The 18,024-nt window shown below is 35.0% G+C and overlaps 1 protein-coding gene across 1 annotated transcript in view; it reads right to left on the bottom strand.

Annotated features, from left to right (window-relative positions):
* LOC145671137 (tetratricopeptide repeat protein 12-like) overlaps window positions 1-18,024 on the bottom strand; it is a 77,091-nt gene that overhangs the window by 18,665 nt on the left and 40,402 nt on the right. The window contains exon 3 of the mRNA XM_081739941.1: window positions 11,916-12,064. Coding sequence (XP_081596067.1) covers window positions 11,916-12,064 — 149 coding nt within the window. The remainder of the gene's footprint in view (window positions 1-11,915; window positions 12,065-18,024) is intronic.

The following is an 18,024-nucleotide window of genomic DNA, read 5'->3' on the forward strand; positions in this document are numbered from 1 at the left end:
CTTAACTTGAACATCCCATTTTTGGCATAGATCAAATCCTTCATTAAAGAACATAATACAGATTAAAGCTTCTCTTTCGGTGTAAAAGATACGTTTGAGGCTTTTTGTATCTAGGGTTACATCATTGAAGTTCATCTTAGATCCTGAATTCCCCTTTTGAAATCGAACGATGAAAGGACGTGCGTAGTTCGAAAACCCCAACAAAGTTAGAAATCAAGTTTTGTGTGGCTGATCTGTGTTACTTCTTCATTATTACTCCCGTTCTTATTATCTATCATAGCCTGAAGGATTGAAAGTACCTACGCAATAGTCAGTGATGCGTTTCAGAGCGTTAACCTTGCAGTTCACCTAGTTTTTTTTTTCCGATTGTAAACGCACAGAAACAACATCTTTCAGTTTTTGCCAGCGCTGTTTTCAAACAGCGAAGGAATAGAGAGCTTTGATGGTTTCAAAAAACATTTCCATCAATAAGTCCTGTCTTGCAGCGTGTAGAAGCATGAAACTGAGTGAATGATTGTCACAGTTTACAAATAATGCCAACTTAATTTTTTCCATAATTCTTTAATTAACTCCACTTTTATGTCCTGGCATCACAGCAATGTTATCATACCATCGAACTGACAATTCCAATTTTGTCAGCCCCTAGTTGATACAAACTTGCTTCAACCAAGCTTTCCGCACCTTTCACTTATTTCTGATAGAGTCAGAAAAGAATCTCTACTGCGTATTGTTCTTTTTACAATACTACTTCTGACATCTACTTTTTAAATGCATGATCAGAAGTGATGTCAAGCATTAAGCCATATTACTTAACTTTATGGATGCTTTCAAATAACCTCTGCTGAACAGTGCATGTCATTATGTGGATAAATTCGTTCTAAATATTAAGAGAAAGACAAATTTTCGATCTAGGATATTTTCTGCTTGAAATAGGTGTACTTTCAAAAAAGGAAAGGAAAATAATAGTTAGGGTAAAAAATTATCCATATCGGAGTTCTGCTTAGTCTGAAAGATTCCCTGTGGTCCCGTAGAGGTAAGTTTTGTTTGGCGAAATTTTAAGTAGTGGAATAATCTCTTCAATATGTGACGCCAATCTTTCAAGTTCTACATCAGCAACTCTTCTGTTTTCTAACTTTTATTTATTTATATCCATGGGGTGAAGGAAGCACGATGTATCCTGGCATCATCATGAACATTCATCCTTTCAGGTACTTTCCAGCTAAATCCTGCTTCTAATAAGGTTCTTTATGACGAAGTAAAGAGAAGGTAGAAAAAAAATAAAGACTTTTAAAGGAGAATTGAGCGCCATGAATGAATTACTTCCTCGGCACAAAAGTACTGATATGGAGCCTGTCCGGTATTTCTTCCGGCATAGCATGATGATTTTGTGCCCTTCTGGCACTGGCATCTAAGACACGTGCGTATTCATCATCCTTTCATCATATTCCTCCCCTTTCATCATCATCTGGCCACTTCAACACACGCTGCCGTGCTACCAGCCTGAAGTACTGCAAACTATCATCTAACACACCACTTACAGTAGCTAGGAGCTGCACACGCACCCTCATAAGTAAAGGGTCTAAATGGATAAATCGAGTTCCGGGATGAGACTTGGATAGAGGATGGAAAATATGTATGTGCAAAGTTATGAACTTTATATGTATAAAATTATGAACTTTAGTGATCGTTATTTGTATTTATTTCGAAGATTTAGGATTACCTTTATAGTTATTTACGAAAACCTAGGAGACTGATGCTTGTATGTTGAAAGTTTGTATTATCATGAAAACATATGTAAGTTAAACTTATCCACAAGGCAAGAAAACTAACAGTGAAATTTGATAATAATAATAATAATAATAATAATAATAATAATAATAATAATAATAATAATAATAATAATGTAATAATATACAACTTGGATATCAAATTTCACTATTAGTTTTCTTGGCTTGCAGATGTGTTTTACTTACATGTGTTTTCGCGATAATCCAAACTTTCAACATACGACTATCAGTCTCCTAGGTTTTCGTAAATAATTATAAAGATAATCCTAAATCTTCGAAACAAATACAAATAACGATCACTAAACTTCATAATGGTCTTTAAAAAAAATAAAGAAGAAGAAGAAGAAGAGCAAGCTGGCCCTAATCGATATATCACATGGCTATCTTACCATTTCAAAAACTATCAATTTCAAAATAGCGGCGAAAGTTCGTGATCTACTGTGCCTATTCTTCTTTTGCCAATATCTGTTATTACCACCGTTTACATTATCTATCTTTCACTGTTTTCATGATTTAACAGTTTATTTGATGTATTTCAATAACATAGAATAGCCCTTTTCCCACCAACTTTTCCCCCCTCCCCCTATGTTTCTTATGGCGCTCAGCCGCTATAACTTTGCACATATACATATTTTCACATCCTCTATCAGGCGCACTAAGTCTCACCCCGCAACTCGATTCATCCATTTGGACCCTTCACTTGTCAGTATTACCACCTCACACATCTTACGTTTTGCAAACTACAATGTTTCCATTATTTTGATAATTGCCTATATTCATAGTGTCCTAATAATAAAAGATAAACATCTCAGTTTGCGCATCACGCTAATTCCTAATCGTAAACAATCAGGCTAGTGGGTGTCGCTACCTGCATTATCGCGTGCCTGCCTGACGCTAATAGATGTCTATACCAGCGCTCTCGTTTGCTAGTTAATGATTTACATCAATATAACGTTGCGTATAATGAAGTCAGAATAAGTGCATAAGTATGGTATGGGGGTTTGGAGTGGTTGGTGGCCAAACTGAAGGAAAAAAAAAAGTTTAATGTAATCAAATAGAGCTTTCAATTAAACGCAATTTTAACCTACAGTGTACAGCAGGCCGAAGGCTTGGGGGAGCAACTAGTACTTTTAAGTTTAACTAGTTTTTTAAGTTTAACAGAGAATAGCAATTATCAAGAACTAAGAATGTAATCGGAAAAGGAGTACGTACGTAAATAGCACAACAATGTTTTCCTGAGGAAAAGGTGCGAGACTACCTTGAAATACGGAAGAAATATACTGCTTTTTAATATTTTAGAGAAAAAAAGCTTCAAATTAAATAAAACGTGTTCCTTATTGTGTGTTTCAGATGTGACAAGCGGCATCACCTTCAGTAGGCTTTACGCGGCGTCCAATTGGCTTTGAGCGGTGTTAACAATTCGCAACAAGCAGTTCTGCACGCTGACTTCTCGCTCTACTGCCAATCTTGGTAATACCAGAGGCGCTTTTTATTAGCACATTAACTGCTCACTTTACGAAGTAGAGAAAAGAATTACGAACACATACGTGAAAACTACATCTTTTTATGTCAACTGGTTTTCATGATACACACTTTTAAAGGTTTTCATATAAAACAATTAGTAAAACGAGTTTAGAGTCCCGCGTCTAATTCGCAGTGGATTTATCTCCGATTTGGAAATAGAACTCAATTTTTTTTTATTACAGAATAATCAGGGATGTAACCAGCAGGTTGTTCTAGGAGAACATTACTTCCAGGAGGAGGAAAGCTTTTCACATTAAAAACAGAACAAATGACCTCTTTCAGAATATGAAAGCATTTTAATTCACCATACATACTATACATATATTATATTTTCACGATGCTACCTTATCAAAAGACGGATCTTGACAGTAATGAAGTTGAAAACCGGATTGTAAGAGATGAATCAATAAGCTATTCATAAGAAAACAAATGCTGTTTATAGCAGTCTGTTTATCTGACTTTGTGTTTATGTGGGTTAAAATAGTAAAGGAAAAAAAAACTCGAAAAAATATCAACTCGGATATTATGCAATAATATAGTAGTGAGTTTACAGTGTACCCAGTTAGGAAAATGAAAATATAAAACATATGATTAATTGTAGTTGTTTTAATTAGGTACAGAAACCGTATTGATGATGTTTCATTTCTTTAAAAATTTTCATATTTTATTATAAACGTCTCTCATTTGCATTAACTATTAAATAAGTTTATTAAAATACCAGACGAACCTCATTTTGGAGCTGGATATACAGGGTCCCCTTTCCCCCTGGTTACACCCCTTTGCAATCTGATTTATATATAGATATAGATAGATACGCCTAACATCGTAAAAACAAAGTATGGAAGTTCGTAATATTATTTTGAAATTTACTTCAAGATAGATTCTTCCTTATTCGACAGAAGAAACGCAGTATGTTTTCTTTTTCTTTTCTTTTTTTTTTTTTTCACGTTTCACTACCTTATTATGTGCGACATTTATATTCCCTCTTTCCTCCTCTAGAAGGGATTCAAAAGCATCAGGCGTCTGAATGGTGTCATAAATTATCGTAACCCAAAACAAACTCGAGTATATCGAGTTGCTTAGGAATCAGACGGATTGCTTTTGTGACACCTACACCAAGCCCAAGAGTGTTTCTGTTATGAAAACTGATAAGGAAACAAAGTGGCTAGTTGTGTAGGAACGTAACTTCTCTCCTAGCATAAACAGAATTCATAAGTGTCTGGGTTTCTTTTTTTCGTGGCGATTCGTTTGTTCTCCAAACGTATAGTTAATAATGTCTTTAAGCAAACCGAGTACAATGGCGGAAGTGTCTAATAATAGTAATAATAATAGTAATCATAATCACAATAATAATAATAATAATAATAATAATAATAATAATAATAATAATAATAATAATAATAATACGGACAAACAGATACAGCCACAAAGTGCACCTAAGGAAGGTTATACAAATATAGGGCGCTTACATTTAAACATAACATAAAAATGAAACATGCAAAAAAACATGCAATGGGTATTACAGATAAGCACACAATGAAAATCATAATGAAAAAACAAATAAACATAATTATTATACCAAGTACATCTCAAACAAAGTACACCCAGTCATGAAACTTAGATAATAAAATACTGATATGAGTATACAATAGGGAAAAAGTATATAACATATTAAAAAGGAACATATATATAATCATAAAGTTACAAATGAAAATATATGAAAATCATAAAAGAATATAAGCGTAATTTTCAAATCAATTGACACCTTAATTAAAGTACACTCATTCAATAGACAGAAATAAAAAATAATAAAATAAATACACCGAAGAATACAAAATAAGCATACGGCATGTAAAACTCACAACCAAGATAAAAAAAAGAAAAAAAAGAAGTGTAGTATCCAAAAAAGGAAGCAAGAATAAAAGAGAAAAAGATGATAGGAAAAGAGAAAGAAAGTTAAAAGAGAAAACAAGAAAAACAACCTAAAAACCTAAAAAAAAAAAAAAAAAATCTCAAATGGCACCTTACAAGTTAGGAAGAAAAAAAATTATATATCCTTTAGAATTTTAATTAATTGTGAACGGATTTTAACAAAATTACTTTGAAAGATATCTATAGCATAGTAACACTTATTGGCTGCATCTATAGTTTTATAAATTTAACAGGGTAGGAACATTCGAAACAAAAGGTACAAAATTTCTAACATTGCGATATGGAATGCTTATGGACCATAGACCATCAATAGAAAAGAAACCTTGAAGAATATTATGAAAGAAACTCAAATCAAAAATACACCGCCTATCAGTTAGAGGTAACAAATAAAGTTCTTTAGATATACAAAAGAAACTCATATCTTTGAAGTTTTTAAACTTCCATTGTAACCAAGCCAAAAAATTGTTTTGAACAGATTCTATAGCATTTACAAAATACTTAGTTTCACTATTCCAGATAACAGTGCAGTACTCCAAGTGGGATCGCACGTTGCAAATGTACAAAGTCTTACAGGTGTTGACATTCGAAAAATTACGGCATAGACATTTTAACATAGCTACGTTCTTCCTAGCCTTAGAAGTTATTACCTGTAAATGCTTATTGAATAATAATTTATCTAAAATTATTCCTAAATCCTTGGCATAGGCTCCAAAATCGATTCTCTGTCTACTGACTGTGTAATTATACAAAAGAAGATCAGTTTTCCTTGAGAAAGTTATGTCTTTAGTTTTGGTAATATTCAAAGGCAAAAAATTGTTTTCAGACCACTTGACCACTAATTCAATATTATCTTGTAAGGTTACTTGATCTTGAAAGGTTTTAATTTCTTTAAAAATTTTTACGTCATCGGCATACATCAAATATCTACAATTTAACTTCTCAGGTAGGTCATTTACATACAACAAAAACAACAACGGACCAAGATTAGAGCCTTGAGGCACACCAGATGTTATACTATGAATAGAAGACATATAGCCGTTATACTTACTTTGAATTTCCTATTATTTAAGCACGAATCTAGCCACTTTATTATTTGATTCGATAATTTGTACTTATACAACTTACTTATTAATAAGTGATGAGGGAATTTGTCAAAAGCTTTGGCAAAATCAAAGTAAATAACATCTGTCTGACTACCCGATCGAATAACAGAAAACAAACTATGAACAAAGCATGCCAAATTTGTAATAACTGATTTACCATTTATAAACCCATGTAGATTTATGTCCAACTGATCACGTACAGCATTATCCAAGTAGTTGTACATTATTTTTTCAAAAATTTTAGGAATAACATTCATTATAAAAATTGGTCTACAATCATTAATTTTGTCACCTTTAGTCTTAGGTATTGGTGTTACGGCTACAATTTTCCAGGCTTCAGGATAAATATTTTCATTTAAACTCCAATTAAACAAAGATGCTAACACTAGTGAGATTACCTCAGCTACACCTTTTATAATAAAAACAGGTATTCCATCTATACCTGACGCAGATTTAGTCTTTAAGGATTTAATAGCATCTCTTACATTTCTAGTTGTAATACGATGTATTTTCGTTTCACAGAAAGTTTCTGATGATGTTGAATAATTATTTGTATTGCTAATATTTGAAAATGTCTGGTTGACTGATGCGAAGTACTCTGCAAATAAATTTGCCAACGACTCGCAGTCAGTAACCAAAGAATCATTTACTACAATTCCAGTTGCAGTCTTGTTTTTTACCCTTAGATACATATCTCCAAAATTTCTCAGGATTGCTTTTTAATTGATTTTCCATTTTAATATAGTGAATACGTTTGTCATCTTTTAATTGAGTCTTAAAAGCCTTGCGGTAATTAGCAAATAATAAATAGTCTTCATGCTTTAGTGTAATTTTATACTTTTTGTGTGCTAAATTCTTTGCTTTTAATAAAGAAACAGATTTTTTGGAGTACCAAGGATATTTAGATGTTCTTGGCCTAGATTTCGGAATATTTGTTTCCATAGCTAATACAATTGCTTTTTCAAAATCGAAAACAGCTTCATTTATATCTGGTTTTAACAAGATATTATACCAATCTATATTAGCCAGTTGTTGATATAATGCGTAATAATCACCTCTAATAAATTGAAAACGTTCAGAAAACTTATTTATTTACAACCTTTAGGTAAAAACACAATGATTTCAATCGGATAATGAAAAGTATCAGGATAGACCATGCACTGATTAGTTTTTCTTGACATAGAAGTAGCATTTGTGATAACAAGATCAAGAGCAGAAACTGAAGGTTCAACACACAGGTTAGTATTTTCCAAAAAAACAGACAATTGCTGAAACTTCAATTTGGAGTAATAATGTATTCCTGGAAGTTGTTCATTATTTAACCAATCAACTTTGGATATATTGAAATCTCCAAGAATCAGTATATCATTTTCCAAAGGATTCAACCTACTAGAAATATTGTTCAAATAATTCACAGGGAAAAAAGTTGGTTGAAAATAAACACACGATATTAAGAGATTCTTTCCAGTATTACATTTTAGTTCAATCCACACACATTCACTTATTATAAGTTCAAGATCAGGCCTGCGATTCACCATGAAGTTTTTCCTTATTGCTATCAAAGATCCACCACCTCTTTGACATGACTCTTCACTATATAGTCTGTCGGCTCGAAAACATAATAATAATAATAATAATAATAATAATAATAATAATAATAATAATAATAATAATAATAAATTAAAAAAGAAAAAAGTGCTACGAAGACAAACTCGAAGAATTATTTTTTGTGTTTATAATTTTTGAAACTCATAATAATAAATTTACAAGACTCAGATTCAGACAATGACGAAATATTAACTGATATAGACGATAGTGAAAGTAGTGTTGAAGACGAGTGTTCAGTATTTCCACTGGAAAAGTTAACAGGTAAGTAATTTAGTTGCTATATATACTTCTAGGATGCACAGTCAAAATTCTTGAGTTTGCTGGAATACAGTAGCGTAACTAGAATTTTTCTCAGGGGGGGCCAATGAAGGGCCCAAGAAAATTTTGAGGGGGCCATCTCCAATGAATGAATATTTTTCATATATATGTGTGTGTGTGTGTGTGTGTTTTCAAGGTGGATGTTTTCATCTTTGTTGTTCACGATTTTACTCTTTTACGGTGAAAATGTATGAATTTACTACTTCAAACAACTAGGATACATTAATACAATTGATTTCCATTATAAGTAAGTAGTAATTTAATTGCTGCATTTAAAATATGTATGGCTGGTAGATTTAAGTGGAAGCAGAGAAATACACTTTTACAGGTCAAGAAAATAACTTAGAGGTTCATGCCTCCACTTAAAAGAGGATCTTTCTATTCTTGTGGGCAGCAGCAAACTTATCAACAACTTCTTCAAGATCTAACGATTTAGCAATTGTCTTCAATATAAAGTAATCCTAAGTTTTTCAACCTATCATCAGTCATTGAATTGCCTATATATCTTTAATCTTTTTAAACATGAGAATAGCCTTTCACATGTAGCACTAGAAACTGATATAGTCGCAGAGATTATATCTAACTTGTTGGTTTCTAGGAATGCGTTCTTGTAGACGCAAAGATCAACGAAATTCACCAAGGAATCAACTTTGGTTTTCTCTCGTATTCATACAACTTAATTGTGTTCGGGAGGATTTTGAGTTTACATTTAAATATTTCCAGATCACTTTCATAATACTGGGCCATATGCTCCACAATGTTGTAATTTAGAAAGTTTTCACCTTTTGGATGTAGAGTTGTGATTGATCTAATGATTTTGCTACATGATCCAAAGCGTTTTTCCGTCTCAGTGACTGCCTTATCAATAGTAGGCAGAAAAATGTCTCTTAGTATATTATCTTTAGAAAATTCGTTTTCTGCCTCCAATGAAGGAAGAGATTAATCCAAAATGAATTTGTGATATTTCCATGGGAATGTCTAATTCATTTCCACGAGGAATCCCTATAGCCTATCTGTTTCCGGCTCTGGAATTTCAGGACAATTTTCTATGAAGATCCACAAATATTCTTGATAAATTTGTTCGAATGTTGTTCGTTGAGAGTCATATTCTCCAAACCACATTTTCGACAGCGTTTGAACAAGTGAATCTACAAGAATCAAACCTTCCGACATGTCTGTATCTACTTAAAATAAGACGAAGCTCAAAGTTACAGCATGGCAGCAGTAATATTAAATTTGACCCAAAAACATTCAATCTCGAATAGATGACATTTATTTCCCGGATGGAATGATAGAAGTAAATAAATATCACAAGTTCCAGATTTGGTTTAATACCGCACAATAATATAAATAGTTGTTTGGTAGATAAACTGTATTATTAATAATAATAAAGTAAAATGTGATCTACGAGAACAAAAGTGCTTACGAGGCAAACGTCACACAGAAACAGGATCCGAACTCTAACAGGGTAGTGATTTGCCGTTCCACCCCATTTTAAATTATAAGCCTTGGTCTTGAAGCTTAAGTTTCACTCTAAAGTAAACTGCCAATAATTATCATGTATTCTTAATATTTCAGAAAAATGTAAAAATTTCACGCTCTAAAAATGGTAGCCTAATCAGTGACGAAACTAGACATTTGGTGCCCAGGGCAAATTTTGCGATTAGTACCCCTTTCATCTACATCCACACCAATAAACACACATTAGTTTGCTGGCGCCCGGGCAACTGCCCCGGTTCCAGGATCTTGTTTTGATCTGGACGTAGTTCAATTACTTTTGGTTACTTTTACCCTTGAGCTCTAAAACTGAGTAATGAATGTGTCTTTACGTTATTAAAATGATGAAGTGAGCACTCTTTGAAGCAAAAAGAGGAAATGTGTGTTTCTTTCCCTAATATCAAACAGTGTTAGAATAGACATTTAAATCGGGACTCCTTTTCTTTCTTTCGTTTGTTTACCTTCACTACTTTTTAGAATTTGACGTGAATTCAAATACACAAACACTTCACACCCACACCGAATGGCCAAAGCTCAGCGATAGAACATCAATTTAAGATTCGGAAGATGGTGTGATTGATCCCTCGTGGATACATATTTCAACTGAGGAGATTACCAAGATTCTTCCTCGGTGGCCCTATTGACTAATTTCCCTTATTTCTATCCTCTGAGTCTCGGATGTTTCAAAGCCTTAAAATAAATTCATAGTTGAAATAACGCTACTATCCTGTAGTCGATGCTAAATTAATATTGTAAGTTTTGAGATTAGATTTGGAGGGGCATTAATTAGTATATCCTGTTGAAAATCCATGTCACCACTGATTTACTGTTCTGCATAATTCCTACAATGTAATTTTTTCAGAAATGCTTAATGCTTAATTTTCTCAGAAATGCATATTTTGACGCAGAATTAATATAAATCTGGGATAAAAATTGGTATTCACTGACTGAACTTACTAAATGGAATATCTGTAGACCAGTCCCACAAACATCAGATAACAAGATGATACAACCTGATCATGGGAATAACTACACTTTTACACAAAACTCATTACTGCTGCGACCTAGTTGTATCATCTCGGTATCTAACCTGATGGTTAGTAATCAGGAGATTGTAGTACTGGCTCTGTGATAAATTTCGGAATTTCTCTAGTAGTAGCAGTTTTGGGATTAAGCTACAGTTAAAATAGTTTAAAAGAAAACACTTCTGAAAGATTTATTTATAAAGAATCACTGATTTTTGTTAGCCTAATTTCCCCAGGCTTTAGTTAGTAGAATAGGTCCACCCAGCGCTGACTCCGTTTTCCTTGGAGATCGCTAGTATCGCTTATTAACATCGCAGCAGAAGGTTTCTACTTAGTTGCCACGGCCAAGAGCGTTAGGAAATTAGACGTACTAGAAACAAGACTAGAAGGTAGACGAGAAGGAAAACCAGTACCAGTAGCAAATAGTAGGTGTTGGTAGTATTCAGTATCTTAATTTTCTCGAACTATTGGGATACGAACAGCAGAGAGAATGAGAGAAATAATAAAAATTTCTACTCTCTTCTTTTACTGTATATTAAACAAGAGCTCTCGATATTATTTGGTGATAATAATAATAATACCAAATTATTTAATGGATGCTATGCATTTGTTCTATGTCGCCATAATCGATGGAAATTAATTACTTAGTGTACGAAGACTTCTTTCGTCCAACACGAGTGTAAAGTTTTACTGCAGTACATGCTATTTGTAAGTAAGCATATCTTATTTTAGTATGACTTTAAACATCGAAGCAAATCAGAATGCAGACTAATTTTTTTTTTCTTTGTGAAAACAAAGAAGACAACCAGATAAGGGACAGAGGTTAAAAGGAACGTTCAGATGCTGAGGTCAATGCATGCACCTTACAGATTTAGATAAATTAGATCTTGCTGTACTACAAACAAAAAGGAGCCTTAAGATTTTTGCTCGGAACGCAGACTATTGCAATATACGATATTCTGCCCCCCCCAGGCCCCCCCTTTGCTCCGCCACTGCTGGAATAGTATATTTACATTGTGAATAATGTTTAAAGTCGACATATGAAGATAGCCAAATTATATACTTTTCAACTAGAATTGATGAGTAAAGGTGACTAAATAATTAATTATTATTAACATTACCTTATTATAAAGCTCCAATGCTTTTACATAATCGCCCTTTCTGAAAGCATCATTTGCTTCCCTCTTAAACATGTCCGATTTTTCTTTCCTAGCTTTCCTATCAGCAGCTCTTTGTTCTGCATCTTTGGCTACAGCTGCCATGAACGCCTCTGTAAGAAGAAAGAATTTCATAGATCATGATTTGGCAATGTGTTCTCTGTCCTCCACTAGCTTCTTGTACTATTACCATTTATTATAATGATATGATGTAATAATGTTAAGTTGAAATTGTGAATCCTAGTGTTGCCACGTTATATGAATTGTTTGATGTTAACCAGAAATCCTTGAAAGATATTAATTTTTGTAATCTTTTGCGAAGAAGGATGTTGAAAATTAGATGGGTGGATAAGGCATCAAAAGAAAGAGTGTTGCAAATGGCAGGAGAAAAAAGGAGTATACTGAAGATTATTTCGAAAAGTAGAGATGGGGTGATTGGACATGAGACGTGGGAGAATCACGCTATTAGCTATAAAAGGACTGGTGGACCTACCAGAAGGCTACGATTACAATATACAAGTCAAATAATAAAAATACAGAGAAGAAAAGATTTATGGAAATGAAACGTATGGCAAGAAGAAAATGATACACTGACTTGAGAATTCATGGCACCTAGGTAACATCGATTAAGTTGTTGTTAATCGTGAAATGTTTTGTATAAATAATTTGGAAAAAATTGATCAATAATCAAGATTTTCCAGATATTTCAATACCTATATAGGATTTATTTACACAGGATGTAACAGGGGAATCTGGCTATTTTTAACCGTAAATAAAAAGCAACAACTTGTTGCAAGGAAATGAATTTAATATATATTGTGCTACACCTCAAAGCATTTAGGTAAATAGTAGTAGCCTTTGCACCTACAAGCGTTTAGTTTTTGAATATCATGTCTGCGAGGTGATCGTCGTTGCTGCAAACTCATTTCTGAAGACGGTCTCGAAAGTTGTGCATAAGCCTGCGTAGAGTTGCCTGAGTAATCTAAAGTGATGTGTTCCTAATGGCTTCCTTTAGCATGTGGATGTCTGGGAACCTCACTTTTCATATAATCCCACATAAAAAAATCATATACGTTCAAATCGGGCGATTTTGAGGGATATTCAGTGTCTTCTCGACATGAAATCACCTTGTTCAAGAACATAAGGTAAATGCCCCAGTAGTCGACCGCTTAGTGATGAAAATGACAGTACTTATTTTTTATATAGGATATTACAAAGAGATTAGTAACAAAAGAAAAGCTGTTATAGAGTTCACAATGTTGTGAACGGTTTTCAAATAAAAATCATTTAGTTTCATAAAAATTAATGAACAAAAAAATATTGTTTTTTACATGTTGAACATCCACCATTATTCGACACCCCTAGAAGTCGACAGTACCAGTATTCGACATGTTCCAGTACCAGTAATCGACACCCTGTTCTAGTTTATGAAAAAAGAATATCAATCTTAATCAAATAAAATAAAATCATGGATATATATCAGAGGTATAAAATCTTGTCTAAAACTGAAAGAAACATTTTAATAATTGATTTATAACTTAAGCTAGCTTAAACCTATGAACCAGCTAATTTAAAACTCCTCAGAGAAATTGTTTTCAATGAACAGAAATGATAGTGTTGTGTTTTAATACTGAAGTTAATATTCCATGGAAACAGTGAAAAGATAAATGTAAGAACATAAATCATATCTTAAAACTCTTTGACCGGCAGAGGGTTTTCAAACTTGTATATAATTCTCTCCCCTCGTTTGATTATTTCTTTAAGTTCCACAATACACTCAATGTCTTGAAAGTCTACCATTGACACATCGTTCTCATTCACTATAAACTCAGTTTTTGATGTGTTGTGACTTTTCAGACCCATAACCATAATACCATCATCCATCACTTTCTGCACAACACATAGAAACTTGAAAACAGTTGTTGACCTCTTACCCCCCTTAAACCTGATAATAGCATAAGTTCCACTTTTAACTTCGGCTTCTTGGGGTGATTTGATGAAATCTTCTGTGTTTTCAACTTCCTCTTCCCAATCTGAGCTGCCCGATTCGTGCAGAGATATTGCCTCATCCCCGCTGCTGCTAGAGGTTGATGATAGTGGCGTCTGTTTTGCCACCTTTTTACTTTTGGCTTCTAATTTCTTCTTCTCTCTTGCTAATTTTCTTTCCTCCTTCTCTTTCTCTATCTCTGCTTTCCTCTGCTCCTTCTTCTGAAAATAGTCTATCATTTTTTCCGAAGTGACAACGGCTGGTAATTTTTCCTTTCTTCTCTTTGGAGCCACGGGTGCTGGTGTTGGCCAAAACAGGGCCCGTTTAAATGGAGATGGCACTCCTGGGGTTACCTTCATACTTCCACAAGGTTCAGTGACATCACCTCGAATTGTCGATGGTTGAACATTCCTGACTTTTTGAGGAGTTCCTTGATATGCATCGTGTTCTGTCGATGTATCTGCGTCCTTACCTTGATCTTCAGTGGTCGGTGATGCATCTGCAGAACAACTTTCACCATGACTTGTCGATGGGTGTAGACTTCTGACCTTTTGCAGCATATCCTGGATACGGTGCTCAGTAGACAAACTTGCGCTTGCGCCGTCTTCTCCTGTGGTCACTGTCTCAGTTACCTCTTCAGCTGTGGTGTTCGATGCCCGCCATAAGTTATATAGCGAGGTGTCTTCTACGGCTCCTGACCAGGTTCCTCGATTTGCTTTGAAAACTGTTAATTTATCTTTGCCAATTTTTTGTTCAAGAATAATTAGGAATGTCTTTTCATCTTCATTCACAGTAGGTACCTCGTGCTCTTCTACCGACACTACAGTGGGGTTCCATGGCACCAAACCACATTTTCTGAATCCATTTTGCACAGTGGTCGGAGTGATACAACTGCGAGTTTCTTTAAGGACTGAAGCGAAGTTTTGCTTGTCAACTTGTCGACCATCATTCTTCATTCGCCAGTCTATTACCTTTTGTCGCCAGACCTGTTTTAGTCCATGAAATACTGCGACATCCATTGGCTGTAGAAGGTGTGTTGCATTTGGATACAAGGCAACTAATTCCACACCGTTGTCCTTGCAAAACTGACTCAGATGCATTGATACGTGAGAGGAGTGGCCATCGATGAATAAGATGATAGGAAATTGGATATTCTCACGATTTGCCCATGGCACAAAGATGTTGGCAATATATTCGAAGAAGAGTTCACAAGTCATCCACCCGTTCGGACTTCTCCCTATAGCCCATCCTTCTGGAACGGATTCTGCGATCACCTGAGGAATACGAGCATATCTGTAAACAATCATTGGTGGCGCTATAACCCCTGCTGCATTGGCTGTTACGAGAACAGTTAGATTGAGTTTTTCATCTGCACCTGCTGCAGTGTAAACCGTCTTGCTTCCTCTTGGAGCGAGCACCTTCCCTGGTTTTGGGTTCAGGAAAAAAGCAGTTTCATCCGCATTAAAAACACGGTTAGGCTCTTTCAAAACTTCCATTAGATTATGTTCTTTTAAGTATTCCTCCACTTCGTTGAACCAGCTTTGTATTTGCTGACTAGTTACTGATCTCCTAGGACTAGTCAAATTCTGGCTGATCCTAAATGTAATCTCTGGATGTCTTTTACGGAACAGCTCAAACCATTTTCTTCCTGGTTGACTTTTGCCAGAAAACTCCACGTTTAGCTCTTTAGCAAGCTTTTGAACACTAGCAAGAAACGTCTCTTTCGAAACAGGAAATCCCGCTTTAGCCATTGTCTTCACCCACGTACAGAGCAATTCCTCCTGTTCAGGTGACAGGATGCCTCTTGGTCCCATCCTTCTGTAAAGAGGAGTCCGACCTTTATGTTTATCCATGAGCGTGACACGAGGTACATTGTGCTTTACTGCCGCCTGCCTATAGCTCAAACCTCTATCCACGTCACTTAGTGCTGCTGCCATGCTGTCCTCGGCGTACCTTAAATATATTTTGTCCTTCCGCGACATCTCTGGAAAGAAGACAACGCAATAATTACTAACACACTAATAAATTTTAAAAATTCCCAGAAATGAAATATCACATTTAGTTATGCATATTAACTGCAAGAAATGGGATCACGTAAAATGTGCTAGTAGTTGCCACAAACTTATGGCCGCTGTTGCTGAGCTCCCATTAAGTTTATATTGCCCAAATACAGAAAATGTCAGTATGACGAACGTCAGTTTAACGAAATGTTCGGAGTGACGAAAAGATCTTAAATCCCGGAAAATAATTTACTATTGCGAAAGCTTTAAAACGAAAAATTCGAAAGTTTAAGTAAAATTCGTTGTACTAGTATTGTACTGTATCTCTAAATCAGAGGTCTTAACTTTATATATATACAAAGGAAGATTTCATGTAGGTTCAGTTTTCCATGTCAGAGAACTAAGTATTAGCCCTTATTTATATTGAGGGGGAAGGGTATGTATTCACCGAGAAATTTGCATTTTCTGTGGAAACAAAAGCTTTGATTTAAAATTGCTTTATGCTAAATGACGTCCAGTCTATGCCCTGTAGCATTGAACTCTTCAAATTGGATCTGCATATGTCCATTTTGACACTGTTCATGTATCGGGAAAATTATCTTGGCATTTTATCTGTTTACTTGTTTATTTATTTTTGAAAGTTGTTTTTATATTGTACAGTAATTCCTGCTCCTGTTTCGGTTATCTATATAGTTTTCAGATGATAGCAGGGATTATTGTGAGGGGTCAACACAACACATTAACACAATCACCAGTCTTCGACAGGTCAGAACACCAGTGTTCGTCACGGGTGGTCGAACATTGGTTCCGAGTCTCGTAGAAGGCTGAAATTTGGACAGAACTTATTTTCGCTGCATATCCTGATTACTGGTGTTTGTGATTCGTTTCATACAGTTTCCCCCAGTAATCGACATAGGTGACGAACTTTAGAGCACTGCTATAAATTAGTGTTCCAGTATTCGACAGAGGGTGAATAACATCGTTTGTCATTGTGTTTCGTATTTAACTCTCAAAAACATTAAACTATGGGTAAATAGCAGAAAATTCTATTGACAGTGATGACATACACTTATACTAACAGTAAGAAAAAAAGTCACTATCACATACTTACCGCTAACTAATTGACTAAAGAACACAAAGGAAAACAGTCAGATCTTGCGCTCTAATGATGATCTCTTCAGTACCGACGACGCTGGACTAACGAAACCAGGTATTATTTACACATCCCATGCCAGGACGTACACAATGTTGCGCAACCTATTCTCGAACCGCTGAGCTTGCACAATACCTTGTTTTATGAGTTTTAATTTCCGCATGTCGAATACTGGAGCATGGTCGAACACTGGGGCTTTTACCTTACTGCGAAGTTGGGTCATGGGTTGAATAGATATATAGACCGTCATCCCATCTTCAAGATACTAGATTGTCTACGCAGCTCAGGTTTGATAAAAATGTTTAACATATGAGTTTATAATTCTGAATTCACTTTCAGGTGGCTACTCTCATCGCCTTTAAAACAGTAAGAGCCATCAACACTAAACACAGAAACACTATACCACACAATCACCTCTGGACTGTGCAGAGCCCTTTCAAGCAGTTGGCAAAGATTTTCTTCTGTTCAGTATCGGTAGTTGAGAACCATGCAGAAATAAAATAATAATTCATCTGTCACAACAAAATGACTTAAAACATCATCTGCGGCAACTGTGACTAAACATGTATAAAAGTTTTGAGGATTAACATTTGCATAGTAACAAATTTGTAAGGGTGGAAATGGACTTTTGATGCAACATCTGACGTTACTGCAGAGCCAAAGCATGTTTCCTCGCCAATCTCCAGGACTCTGCATGACAAACTGGCGAACTCGCTCAGTATTCTCGGAGTCGGAGCCGTACGCTGTGCGCCTGGTGATCTTCTGAGGCATTCGCAACACGGAAGTTATTGACTTACACCAAAACAGTGTTCCGTGTGGGAACACGATGATTACGATGAATCTGAAAATGTTGTCAAATAGTACGCTGTGTCCATCTACCACAGATGACCGCTGTTCCATGTTGACTGAAATGCTTTGGGTAGAGTAGCACCG

The sequence above is a fragment of the Thermobia domestica genome, chromosome 15, assembly GCF_964235325.1.
Source record: "Thermobia domestica chromosome 15, izTheDome1.hap1.1, whole genome shotgun sequence".
NCBI classification, from domain to species: Eukaryota; Metazoa; Arthropoda; class Insecta; order Zygentoma; family Lepismatidae; genus Thermobia; species Thermobia domestica.